The sequence below is a fragment of the Trichosurus vulpecula genome, chromosome 4 (assembly GCF_011100635.1).
Source record: "Trichosurus vulpecula isolate mTriVul1 chromosome 4, mTriVul1.pri, whole genome shotgun sequence".
In the NCBI taxonomy this organism is placed as follows: Eukaryota; Metazoa; Chordata; class Mammalia; order Diprotodontia; family Phalangeridae; genus Trichosurus; species Trichosurus vulpecula.
The window spans coordinates 374,851,718-374,866,316 of NC_050576.1; the positions used below are offsets into that span (position 1 = coordinate 374,851,718).

The 14,599-nt window shown below is 37.8% G+C and overlaps 1 protein-coding gene across 1 annotated transcript in view; it reads right to left on the bottom strand.

Moving 5' to 3' along the window:
• Positions 1-1,045: 1,045 nt before the first annotated feature.
• FGF14 (fibroblast growth factor 14) overlaps positions 1,046-14,599 on the bottom strand; it is a 248,499-nt gene continuing 234,945 nt past the window's right edge. Inside the window, exons 4-5 of the mRNA XM_036754472.1 lie at positions 9,064-9,262; positions 1,046-2,407 (exon numbers count right to left, since the gene is read on the bottom strand). Coding sequence (XP_036610367.1) covers positions 2,271-2,407; positions 9,064-9,262 — 336 coding nt within the window. The 3' untranslated portion in view covers positions 1,046-2,270. The remainder of the gene's footprint in view (positions 2,408-9,063; positions 9,263-14,599) is intronic.

The following is a 14,599-nucleotide window of genomic DNA, read 5'->3' on the forward strand; positions in this document are numbered from 1 at the left end:
AGTAGGGATTTGAGTATATGGTGCTTAGAAGCCCCTCTCTTTAAAATTCCATATTTCACTGTGCTTACTTTGTCACAAAGCACTGAAGGAGACCATGTTTTCCCCTCCCCACCATGTTACAGCGAATGAACTTCAAAAAATGTTCTTCACCTTCCAAAGTTAAAGTCAAATAGACTTATCCTGCATTTAAAATGGAATTAGAGAAATTAAGAACAGGTAAAAGAACCACTTTGTCTATTTGTCATTTAGCATCATCCATGATACTCTACTCAAACATTATACTAACTTTTATTTATTAAAACTGAAATCCAATATGAAAATTTCAGAAGCATAAACAGTTCATTTATACCAAATTATTAATCAGCTAAGCAGGACCAAAAGTATTAAACAACAAGTAAGGGCTCTTATGATGCTTAGTGAAGCAATGACCAAAGAATCCCCCAGTAAATACATTGCAGATGGGAGAAATGGTGAGCACGTGATCCATCTCCGTTAACATACTATCAAGAGGCCAGGACACCGATCCCACAGACAGTTTTCCAGGGCTGAGGTACAGATTGGTCATAATTACTTCTGAGAACCAAAATTTTGTTTTCCTAAAGCATACACAGTTTTCATTATCTACTAAATCTTTGACAAGTTAAACACTAAATATTCTGAAAATTTTCACCTTTAATAGCTGACATTTTGTATGGCATTGTTATCCTTTAACCAACTGCTATAGCCTGTGTCTTAAGTTGGCTGCACTGAGCTTAGTGAACAGCCCTAAGTGTCATCATCAATAGTCTGCCCCACTCCCTCAAAAAGTAAAGAAAGAAAAAGAAAAAAAAGATGAAGCTAAAAGCTGATCTTCTAATGAATTTGTTTTCCTTTGTTTTTTTTTTTTCATCTATAGCAATTCAACAGACTGTATTCTGAGATCAAGGCAAGGCACCTGTAACCGAGCCATTTGTGGGCATGCCCCAAAGAGCTGGGTTAGAGGTATGTACTGGTGAAATACACAGTACTGGACTTGGCATGCTGAGCTAAAAAAAATACTTTTTTTTTCTAATATGTCCAGTTTAAAAACTTATTAAACACCAAAAATATTAAAGTCTAATTTATAACTAACCTTTGCATTGCTGCTTCAGAAAATAACACAACAGCCGCCTTGCCCATGCTCTGCTGAGTATGAGTGGAACGCAGCCAAAAATTGGGATGGTATTAAGTTCAGTTCATTAAAAACTGGAAAAGATTATATTTGAAATGGATTTAGGTAGCGCAATTCTTGTTAGTCACAATAATTGTTTTTCAAATAATGAAGATTAGTAGATGAAAAATGAGCCTTAATTCAGGCCTACAAGGCCTACAGAGTTCTTTGGACCCACTTTCTCAAAAACCAGTGGGTCTTGCTCGCTGGGCAAGGCAAATGTTACCATTACCAGTAAGCTTGTGATATGTATAAAACACACACACACACACAGAAAGAAACTATAGGGGGATGTCAAACACTTATCTTAGAAAGCTTTCCACTGGTCATGTTTGACACATTTCCCTCCCCAATTATGCTGACCTCAGGAGCACGGTATCTGATATTAGAGCGTATTCATAATTTAATCAATAGTGTACGTCAACGACAACAACCTTATTCTTTATAGATGCAATTTATAATTATAGGTTTAGGAGGCTTCCTGATTCCCTGCTCACTTTCCAAACTCAGCTACCTGCAACATTTACGTTTTAGAGAAAACATAGTCCCTGCAAAGGATCACAGACAGTGGAGCGAGCAGCCTTGTAAAAAAAGGGGAGAAGAGAAATCCATAATAGCACAGGGTTACAGCATCTAACTAGAAAGTACTCAATATTATTGGTGTGCTACAAAATTGAACTTAAACACATGGATTTTGCTGAAACTGGACTCAGAAAGGGATTATGGGTAACTGTCAGCAGGCAAGGTATCAAGTGTATCAAGTGAAGTATGTCATTCACATGAAGTGTCACAGTCACAGAAAAGATATTAAAAAGGCATTCCATATCTGGTAGGGCATTCCATGGTCTGAGTTTAGCTGGTTATCCAGGTGTCCTCTTGGAGTGGGGAGAGCAAGGGAAGGGAAGAGGGTGCAACACGTTGAGCTTTATCCGTTTGCAACAAGTTTGTTCAGAAGCAGCAAAGAGCAAGCCTTCACTTGCTTCTAGCTGCTCCATAGATCCCAGAGCCGGAATGTCTGGCAAGGATAAAGAGCTCAACTTTGCTCGGGATGCGTTAAGTCACAACACCTGTGAGGATCTGGCTATGTGGTCTTACTCTTGTTCACTGGTTTGCCTCCATTCATTATTGCAGATGCACTTGTGCTTTTACTTGGAGTCACCCCGGCCTTTGGCACCGTTTCTCCAACATCGTGCAAAGATGGTTCTCTGTACATGGCAACTAGTGTTTAAAAGAAAGACAAAAAGAAAGTTCATTTGCTCAGATAAGCATCAGTAATGGGCAAGTAAATAAACATTTTCTCCCTTTCTAGTTGCATGGATCATGGGTCTTCAAGCTGGACTAATCCTTAGAGGTCATCTAGTCTGACTCCCTTCATTTTCGGACCAAGAAACAGGCCCACAGATAAGAAATTACTTTTTCAAGGTTATACAAGTAGCGAATAAGACAGCCAGCTTTTTAATCTCAAGTCCCCCGATTTCAAAGCCAGCGTGGGCTCTACTCTTCCAGGCTGCCTGCTACATTTTATAGATAATTTTTGAATGTTAAAGTCATAAAAACTAGGCTAGCACCCAGGTCTCCTGTCTGTCTTTTATTTCCCCCATACCAGGTGAATCTCCTTTGAAAAGTAATGCCTACTTGAAGTTGTATCTATATACCCTGAGCCTACCATCTAAGGTTCTTTCCATCTATATCTCTGAGAAACACACAGACAGTAGGGACTTCTTTTCGTGGAGATTTCTAGGTGCAGACCATTCATTATGATTCGTTTTCTTTCAAGTGTTTCCAGGCCATCACATTAACAATAGTGTGAAAAATCAGGGTAATCCAATATTATAATGAAGGAATCTGACCTTAATTATGCAGAAGTTTTCCAGTAAGCATCACTTAGTTTAAAATTTCTCCCTCCCCCCCCACTCTGTTAATCATACTTGAACCAATTTTTAGCACCTGCATGGCATTTATTGTCATTCCTCACATACTTTTTAAAAAACATTTTTCCTTCTTTTAAATTTCATCCTATACAAAGCAGAAAGCACAGTGTGAAAAGAAAGTGAGCGGGAAGCTGACATTTGACTCAGCTCTGAGAAATGTTCAGAATGAGCCTGGTAATGACGTCCTTAATCACAATAGATAGAACAGTACCTGCCTCTTAGGAGGACATTCCAGGAAATACTAGGAAGGCACATTTCACAGTGTCCAGTGGGTGGAAGAACAATGAAATACTAGAAATAATCTGCCAGCAGAAATCCAAGTGAATCAGAGCTAGCCACAATGGGGCTTCTTGGGCTTTCAGGTATAAATCTTTTGTAGGAAGTACATACCCATTCAGTTAGGAAGCTGGAGCATTAAAGCTGCCTGGGTGATGGATGTGGCAGAATCTCCCTTTCTACTGCACTGAACCAGGTAATATTTCACCGAGATACAAGTTTTACAACATTTATGGAGATCAAAGCTGTGTTAACAGAGATGTCAAAGCAGTCTAACAGATTAATCCTCACACAGTGGTTTAAGGGGAACTTTGTGCTGCTGAATGAGTCTCCAATCCCTCCCTCCCTTGACTAATTAGAGTAGGAGACAGAAGTCTTAAAGGACTGACCTTGGTTTCATTTGCAGAAGAGAGATGAAGAACATCTTTAACTAAGCAAGTACTTAACTCATCTTTAATACTCCCAATAACATAATTTAAATCTTGTCTTTAGCTTTGGAAGTTTGAATTTAATTGACCTTTCCCCAATACCCATATGTGGCAGGTGATGTTTACCATTACAGGCCTTCCATATAATTGTTTGCAGAGTACTTCTGTTTTCTAATTATTGCGAAACATGATGAATGTTAGTGAACTCCTCCTGTTGCACCTGTTTGTTGATGGCATTGGAGTAATTGAATCAAATCTAAGGACACTACAAAGTTTAGCAATGATATAAACTAAGTGGATGAAGAATGCCTCTTACACAGATGATATGCATTTGAGTAATTTAGAAGGTCCATCAGTGAACAGATCTGGGACAGGTACTACAGATGGACCAAGAATGAAACAAGAGAAAGAACACAAGTACTTTCAACAATACTTGGGCTTCTCCCTGAAACACAAATTGGTTTTGTAAAACATATTGTCTTCTGATGTTACATGACTATGAATCATGGACCCTATGAGGATGATTTCTGAAAAGAAATGGTGATAGGGCAAAAAAAATGTGGATGAGTTATTATCGCTACTGTAGGAAAGGAGAAAACACATGATATGCAATCCAGGTCCAGCAAAGTATGAGTATGGGTGTAGATTATATTTCAGAATTCTCTTGAAGCAGAATACTGGCATCTCACCATCAAAATCTGACTTAAGAAAAATGAAAAAGTTATCTTGTTTCCCCATTCTGCCCCTCTGATCAACTTCTCTGAGCCTCCTCATTCCATCTTGCATATCTCTCACATTGAGGAAAAAGTTATTCTTTCTCTGATCTAACTTGGGTTAAGAAAGGTGCTTAATTGTTTGGATTTTAAAGAGCTTCTGGAATAAGGCAAAATAAATAAAAGGAATCGAGATGTTAACAATTCTCCAGTTAAGCAGATTATAAAATCTTAATCACTGGGTCAAAATGTAACAGGTAACAAGATAGTGCAATTAATGAAAGCCCAGTCCTTTATGAGTGCTTGGAGTTGCCTTTCCTGGTGGGTAATACATAGCCTATGCAATATCACCTCTGCCAGGTTTCAATCCTAAACTTGGAGACAAAGTGAATCTAGTTTTAACCATACGAGTTCCCCACATTTCTATGAGGGGTCCTTTACCTCCACTCCCTCCCTTATTACGCTGCAGCCAATTTTTTATGCCTACATGACCCACATCAGAGCATGTCCAAGTATAATCTGATATTTTCCTTTTAGGATACTGTGGGATGATAAAAAGTCTTTTAATTGGTTGCTGAGTTCGAACTAAGAGTGAATATAAAAAATTCAAATGGATAGTCTTTTGCTTTCTTTTCTATTAATTTTCAAGGTTGGTGGACTGTTTCCAGCTACTAAATGGAGATGGGGTAGGGCTTTATTTCCCACCTAGCCAGAATGTTATCTGTGACTTCAAAGTTCTTATGTTGCTGTTGTTGTGTTTCTTTTGTGGATCTTAGGTGAATAAATATTCTGAGATAAGAATCCCCAGGTGACTACTGAGACCAGAAACTCTATCAAAGCCATCCAACATTCCGCTGATAGCTCAGATCCACATCTGGTAGCAACAGCCTTCTGTTAAGACTCCAGCTTAGTAGCAAAAGGTTTAGCAATGGAATGAGACACCAAACAAGCCACTATGTCCTCAATAGAACCAGCCCAGATAAGCAAAGGAGCTGCTTGCCCATCTTTGATGCTACCCTCTGAAGTGAGTATAGTGAGGAATCTTTGAAGGAAGACTAGAACTCCCAAGGCCAGGTATCTAAGGAATCTAAGATATGCTTTGGCCCCACACTGTCTTTACATATGTGCCTCACTACCTTTATTCTTCAAGCTTAATCCCATTTTTCCGAGGGTACCTTGTGAATATGCACAAGGAGAGGGTGCCTTTTGATTGGGGAGAATTATTTTGTAGCTAGAATTCATGCTATACTTTTTTTAAGTAAATACCCTGTTAAGGAGTGAATCGATGTCAACTGGTTAATTATCAGAGAACACATCAGATGGGGCGTATGAGTGATAGTGATTACACGCCATAACATCTTTGGGTAACCCTTTGTATTCTAAAGTAGTCATTCTCTTTCTAGGGACCCAACCTATAACTGTGAGGGGAGAATGTGACAGTGAGCATGGTGCTACATACATACAAGTATTTCACTATTATAGTACATTTTTGAAATCAAGATTTCAGTAACTTAAAACTGAAATTTCTTATGTAGCTTTGTGAAACTGGGAATGACAAAAGCATTTTGCACTGAAAAAAAGATGTAATATAATTTATAGGTAGGATATAACCCAACATAAATATAGGGAGCACCTAGCTTCCCTTGGTGAGTTCAATTCACTGAAAAATATGGCAGGTGTGATTCCTGAGCCACCATTAGCTATCTTTCAAAAATCATGAAGAAAGAGAAAGGAACCATAGAATTTGAGGACAAAATCCCCAGATTGGAAAGAAGAAGAAAGAAAATTAAGCTTGCAAAGTCTAGACAAATGGTGTCACACTCAGAGACACATCCCTGCTTCCATGTATTGACTTAGAAAACCACAAATTAATATTATCTATGTTGTATTCTTTTTAAAATTTCTTTTGTTAAATATTTTAATTTGGTTCTAGCTACACTTAATTTGTATACCACAAGTTTGATACCTGTGCTGTGGAATAATGAGTTTGGTTTCAATTCCTGACAGAATTCTAAAATTATTACAAGGGTGGTAAGAGAATATGTAGGAAAAATAAGCAATCTAATAAATGTTATTTATCTGGAGTTTTAGCAAATAATTTGACCCAAAAATTCTCTCATGGTCTATTTATAGAAAAGATCAATAAATGTGAGCTAAAGGCCAGCATAATTTGATGGATTCTATTTTTCATGAATAGTAATTAAAACTGGTGTTTTCAAAAGTTGTGACCTATAGGAAACAAAGTACCCATGTTAAGTATTATTTTTGAAAATTACTTTAGTTTTTCAGTATTTCACACTTTGATATATTGTATTTTTAATGGAAAACAGAAATTTGTTTTAGTGCTACTAGTTTATATACTGTAAGAGAAACTAGCACATCATTAGGATCTTTTCTTTTAAAATGGCCAGGTTATGCCTTAAAATTGAAGGAAATATGCAAAATAAATATTTCTAATTTTTGAATATAAGTCAGTAAGAACTGATATTTTGTAAGCTTTTCAAAATCTTAGTCCTTATATAAGTCCTTCATTAAGACTTTTTAAAATGAATATGTTTGAGATAGCTAAATAGAAGACTTAAAATAACAAAAATCATTGTCTCAAAGGAAAAAAAAAAGACTTAGGTAAGTAGTGAGACCTGTCATCATTTAATGTTTTAGTGCCATTTTGGAAGGTGTTAGGTAGTATGTCCCAGGGATGTGCGTTGTTCAACATTTTTGTCAATGCCTGGTATAAATACATAAACAACAAGCTTGTAAAATTGGTAGTTGATGCAAATCTGGGAGAGGAAACTAATATAGGAATCAACAGGACTCAAATATATCTTGAAAGTCTAGACTATTTGTTCAAAATAACTAAAATGAAATTTAATACTGGATAAAGTTTTATACTTGGGTTAAAAAATCATTCTTGTAAGTATAAAGTGGAAGAGGCGGGGCTAGAGAGAAGTAAAGTTAGACAAAATTCTGAGAGTTCTTGTATGATATAGCAGCCAGGATAGTTAATAGGATCTTTAGTGGCATTAACAGAGACATCATTCTGCTGTACTCTACTCTTCTCTGACTACATCTGGAGAATCGTGTTCATTCTAGGAGCCACATTTTAGGAAGGATACTGATAGACTGAGAAGAAGGCAGCTAGGGTGATTAAATCATATGAGAATCAGTTGGGGATATCTACCCTGGAGAACAGAATTTAGAAGAGACAGAAAACTGTCTTCAAGTATTTGAAGAGCATTCACTTGGACAAAATATTAGATTTCTTCTCTTTTGCCAGAACCCATGGGTAGAAGTTTCAAAGATACAAATTCAGATTCAAAATAAGAGAAATATTTCTGAATAATTAGACCTATCCAGAAGTGGAATAGGCTGCCTCAGAAAGTAGTGCCCTCATCCTCCACTACCAGAGGGCTTCAAGTAAAGGCTGAATGACCATTTTTCAAATAAGTTTCCGAAGATCCTATTTTAATAGGCTAAAATTGATAGGCACTGAAAGTCTGCAATCCTATAGATGGGTTTAAAATATAGAGAAAACTTCATAGGAAGGGACAGCTTTTCATTTAAGGAAAAAAGCAAGGATAGAATGGCCTGTGCTGATTTGAATAACATCTTTATCCTCATTTGACAGAGCTGATTTTCTGCATAATAGAAACAAAAATCACTGGAACAGCCTTACAGATTTGAAATCCTTTAAAATCAAGTTTAGCTTTGTAGTTCTCAGAACAAGTGCAACATGGAAAGAAGTAAATGGCACTGTCACAGAAAAAGGCGTAAATGTTTTCTGATTAGTTAGCAAGGCTCCTTTTTAGGACAGCTGTGCAGAAATATGATCAAAGACAACGTGTGATGTTTAACATGACAAATGACAACCTCTGCAAAACAATCTTGGCACGAGAAAGCATTTTTACAATTTTATATGAAGACTGGAAATTAACACATTTTGAAATATGTAATGTTACTTGGTTCCATAAGGTCGGCATATGTTCTCTAATCTTTGCCATGTTCAAGAAAGAAACTATTTTAATCTAGTTTAGCATCTACATAAAAAGGTAACAACATAAAAACTGTTTTTGCCTTGGTATGTAGAATTTCTAACATCCTTTTCATGATGTAGGCTTTTAAATTTATAATGTACATTTATTTTTGAAAATCACCGAGCCATTGTTACGGGGAAATGGCTTTCGGCAATGAGATGTGGAGAATACCTTTAAGTTAATGGAATACTAAAATAAATATAGTCCAAAGCATATTGACTACTAATACAATAAATAAAGTCATATTTTAACCCCACCAATGAGGGTTTTATGGTTTGGATTTTTTGTTGTTTTTTTGCATAAATTCCATAGTTAACTCTAGGAAGAGCCACCACTGGGATGCAATCTTGAACCCTTCTTTCTATCAGAGAACAGAGTGAAACATGAAATCTAGATGCTATGGGGAGTGGAGGAACTAAAGTTAAAGTCAGCTAACTATTTTAAAAATCATTTAACCAAATCTTAAAGTAATGATATAAATATGAAATTTACCTTCCAATGGCTTGGGTAGAAAATGAGCTGCTGGTTTTGTTTTCTTCACTCTGTTTCCCTTCATGACTTGCCCTTCCTTGTTAAGACCCAAGAACCAGGCCCTACCAGATTCCTGTTGTCTGTACAGCATGGATGAGTAGATTACATAATAGTTTTCAAAAACAGATTCTTTAAACTTGCATTCAGGAGTAAAAAGTTCCTGTAGGGAGGAGGAAAAAGAGGAAAAAGTTAGAGCAAGGAATGAGTGTATGTTTTTTGGTTTTGTTTGTTTGTTTTTGACAACAGAAAAGGTCCTAGGCTGCTTTGGTTCTAGCAAAGCCAACGGTTCCAGTGATTGGAGAAGAAAACCTTCTCTTGCTGGACACAGGATAGCCTGAGATCACTTAACTGGATAGTGAATAAGAATAGATACATAGAGACATATAAAATATAGAGATAAGGTTTAGGGTTTTTACAATTTAAAAATTGTTACAAGTGAAAGAGAAAAAATATATTAAATAGCATTAGAACTTACAAAATGAAGCAAAACCAATGAAGAATCCCTTTAATTCACCTTTAATCCCTTTAACTGTTACATTCTCTGCCCAATGAATTAAACACAAAGGAAGAAGTATCTGCATCCTCTCTATGAGAATTACACAGTAAATAGGATTTTTGACAGGATTATATTTTTATTCATCTCAATCAATACATATTTTTGACAGGGTTATATTTGTATTCCTCTCAATTAATACACATTAAGTGCCTACTGTGTGTTAAGCACTGAGCTGAGTGCTGGGAATACTTAAAAAGGCCAAAGACAGTCCCTGCTGTCAAGTTTATAATCTAAAGGAGGAGACAATATACAAAAAAAATATGCAAAAAACTAGCTATACTGGACCACTAGGAAATAATTAACAGAGGGAAATCATTAGCATTAAGAGGGATGGAGAAAGCTTCCAATAAAAGGTGGGGATTTTCTCTGCAAAGTTTGACTTTCATGATTCTTTATGGAACAGATAAACCCAGGTGCCACTTCAGCTTGGACGGTCACTTCAGCCTTGGAAATATCTTTTTAGTCCCCTCTGCCCCTGGGGTCCCACTCTTTGATGGTAGGGTAGATGGAAGATAAAGAGTTCTTTCCAGAACCTCCAATGAAGGAGGCTGCAAAAAGCAGTCATCTTTCTACTTCCCATCAGGTCACACACCTCTGGACTTGCCAGGTGCCTTCTCTCTATCCCCTCTCCCCATTTCGTCTCCTTTTATGCTGCCTTCCCTAATTAAAATGTAAGCATATCCCAGGAGGGTCTATCTTTGTATTTGCAACACTTACTTAACACAGGTAGTGAGTACTTAAAAATTACTTGTTGACTGTCTAGAGGTGAAAGAATCAGATTTATGTAGAGTTGGAAAGAATAACAGAGACCAGCCTTTTCATTTTATAGACAAGGAAGCTGAGGCTCAGGGAAGTTGAATCATGTGCCCAAAGTCATCAGAGTCATTGGCAGGATTTGTATCTCTCTCTCTCTCTCTCTCTCTCTCTCTCTCTCTCTCTCTCTCTCTGTCTGTCTCTGCCTCTCTGTAAACATGATGAAAAGCCTAGAGAGCTAACCTTGGAGTTATGAAGACGTGGGCTTCTGCTTCTGGCACACACTTGATATGTGACATTGGGCAAGTGACAACTTCTCCAAGCCTCAATCAACTTTCTAAGATTACAAATTATAAAGATGTTGACCTGAATTGGACAAGGACATCCTTCAACTGGAGCTCTCTGTACTGGAGTATGAGGAATCTTGGGAGTAATCCAAAGATATGACATGAAGAGTTTATGGAGGCTGGTTTCTACCTTTCACTATACCCATGAATTAAAATACTGATGAAAATTACTGTTGGTATCAGTGATTCCAATGATATCAGTTTGGAGCAAGTAAGTCTGAATTAAAAAATCTGGCATCAGATACTTATTAGCTATGTGACCTTGGGCAAGTCACTTAACCTTGTTTGCTTCAATTTCCTCAACAGTAAAATGAACTGGAGAAGGAAATAGCAAACCACTACAGTAACTTTGCCAAGAAAACCCCAAATGGGGTCACAAAGAGTCAGACACGACCGAAAAATGACTGAACAACAATAAATTAGCCATTCGGTTGATAAATATTATACATACACATACATGCATGTATAACATTTATTAGGTCAGTCACTGATATCAATGAATAATTACATTAGGTCATGACATTCTTCATAAAAGTCAACTCTTGTGATAAGCTGATAATATAACTAACTGTATGATGAGACCACTGGGTCTTTCTGCTTGAAATGGTCAATGAGAATACAGGCTAAGTATCTACCAAATTGAATGGTCAGTCCCAGGGCACCTTGGGTACTTGAGAGGATTCTCATCGTGAGGTTAAAATGACTTAACACATTTAAAATGCTTCATGAACTTTAAAATGTTATCTAAAAGTCCAAATTTGGGGCACTACTGCGTCAATATTTCTACTAAGGAAACTGACAACGTTGTATGAGCATTTCTCAATTCACAGCTTTCATGTTTCCTATGAATACATAATACATAAATACAAGTAAATGCAGGTGTATAGATATGAATTAATCTAGCAAATAGGAAATAATGCATTTTCTATATATCATTTTTCTCCATAAAAACATGGCAATTGTGTGGGTCAGCGGATAGAGCACTGGGCTTAGAGTCAGGAGGACCCAAATTAAAATCTGGTCTCAGGCACTTCTTAGCTCTGTGACTCTGGACAAGTCACTTTACCTCTCTCTGACTCAGTTTTCTCGTCTGTAAAATGGCGATAATAATAACACATATTTGCCAAGATAATTGTGAGGATCAAATGTAAAATTGTAAAGCTTTTTGTAAACCATCAAATATTCTGTAAACATTGGCTATTACCAAGATAGGGGCAGCTGGGTGGTACAGTGGATAAAGAAATGGACGTGGAATCAGGAAGACTCATCTTTCTAAGTTCAAATCCAGTCTTGGACACTTACTAGCTGTTGATCCCGGGCAAGTTTACTTCAGTTTTCTTATCTGTCAAATGAGCTGGAGAAGGAACAAGTTTCTTTGCCAAGAAAACCCCAAATGGTGTCATGAAGAGTCTGGCAGGACTGAAATGACTCAATTAACAGTAACAATATTACCAAGGTGGCTGCTACTGTTACCATCACGGCCACTACTACAGGAAGAGCAGTTAAGATGGTTTTTGTTTGTTTGTATCTTGTCAGGTACATAACATATCCATTTGAGTGAGGGTGTATGATGGATTCACTATACCGCAAATTTGCCACTCACGAGCAAGGAAAATCATTTCCTTAGGAGGAAGGACGATAGGGTTCAAAGAACAGTGGCTCTGAGTCGGAGGACCTGTGTTCAGGGCTGTTGAGTTGTCTCAGTCATATCCGACTCTCCAATCTCCATTTGGGGTTTTCTTGGCAAAGATTCTGGACTGGTTTGCCATTTCCTTCTCCAGCCCATTTTATGGATGAGGAAACTGAGGCAGAGTGAAGTGACTCGGCCAGAGTCACACAGCTCACATGTGTCTGAGGTCGCATTTGAATTCAGGTCCTCCTGACTCCAGGCCAGGAACGCTCAGGACCTTGGGAGTATTAAGCCTCTCTCTAGCTTCCTCCATGCAGTGCATCAGACATCTTCCCTTCAGTTATGCCTTACTTCTTAGTGATAGCTCACAAGAAAAGAATTAACTGCCTATTACCTTTATGCAAATAAAGATTCTCACAAAAAAAAAACAAATTAAAAAAACAAAAAGACTTGCAAGAAGGGGTCAGGGTTTATCAAATTAGCTTGAGGGTTGCTTCCTGATTTCCTTCATACTCCCTCATTACTTTTGAGTTCACCCTGATTACTCTCAGCCCTTACACAAATTGCCCTGTGCTCCTTTTCTAACATCAGACTATAATGAAGGCGATAAGGAGACATTAGTTTTGTTTGACTAACTTCCCATCCTGCCCCACCTCACCTCCCACTCCCCACCCTCCCATGTTAGATTTATATATATTTTATAGTTCAGGGTGTATGGAAGTGGCAGTAATGAAATGCCTTCTGACAATGCAAATTAGTAGCTATCTATAATTTAGTCTCACTGAGTAGCCTGGGGCACTGGGAGGGTAAATAATATCCCCAGAGTCACAGAACCAATATGTTTCAGAGGCAGGAGGTGAGCCCAGAGCTTCCTGACGCTGAACCTAGCTTTCTCTGTCCATTAAACTATGATGCCTTTAGCCTCTTCACACGGCACTATACAAACATTTGTACGTACCTATATACTACGATTGAGACTGCAACACATAGAAACACAAAATTATTTGAAGTATTTATTAAGTGTCTCCATACGTGCTTTAATACTGTGCTAACAGCTGAGGAAGATGTAACCTGGGGGAGGAAGGCTCAGCATACGCTGTCTGCAGGGTGGGAAGGAGAGGACCAGAAGGAGCAGGCCTCCCTGAGCTCTAATCACCATTGCCTAGTTCCCATCAGGTTCTGGAGGCTCACTCTTGGCTGGGTGCTCATTCCTTTCTACCTCCATTTTGGCCCTCGGGTCCAGTACTTCCTTCCTAATCGTCAGTGGATAGAGATCATCTGTTCCGCCATTGATTCCCAAGGTTCACAGAACTCTGTGACAGCAGGGACTGTCTTTTTTCCCTTTTTGTCCCTAGTACTCTGCATAGTACTTGGCACGTGGCAAGTGTTTCCTATATGCTGTTTCCTTATATTTAAAGATAAATAGGCCCTGGTTGATACTTGCAGGCAGCTGATGTTCCAGTAAGGCTTTTTGGCTACATTTAAATTCCACAGGAGTTATATTTTGAGAAGTCAACAGTAGCTTTTGTTTTCCTTTCAATAGGGCCAAATTAACAAACATTTATGGAGTGCCTCCTGTGTGTTTATGGAGTGAAAGGATGTAACATGCTAAGAGCTGAGGCTATAAATGAAGACAAAAACAATTCTTGCCCTAAAAGAGCTCATAATCTAATAAGTATAGATAATATGCAAAAAAGTACAAACATATATACACGATAAATTGGAAATATTTTCAGAGGGAAGTTATTGACATTAAGAAGGATAAGGATATGTTTTGCACAAAAAAGTAGAACTGTAGCTGAGGCTTGAAGTAATCTGGAAGGTGCAGGTAAAGAGAAGGAACATTCCAGACATGAGGGATAGCCTATAAAAATGCATAGAATCAGGAGATGGAGGGTCTTGTGTGTGGAACTGAAATGAGGCCCCAGTCACTAGATCAAAGAGATAGTACAGGGGAGTAATGCATGAGAACGAAAAGGCAGGAAGTGTCCAAGTGAAAAAGGACTTCAGAAGTGGATTTTATAATTTGATCCTCGATGTAATAGTGAACCACTGGAGTTTATTGAATATTGACATAGTCAGACTTGCATTTGGAATAATAGGGAATTCCATAATGAATTATAGAGCAGATAACACTATAAGTATCTGGGTGAGCATGGGTTCTAACTGGGACCTAGTTATCCATAAATAGAACAATGCCCCAGCATGGCA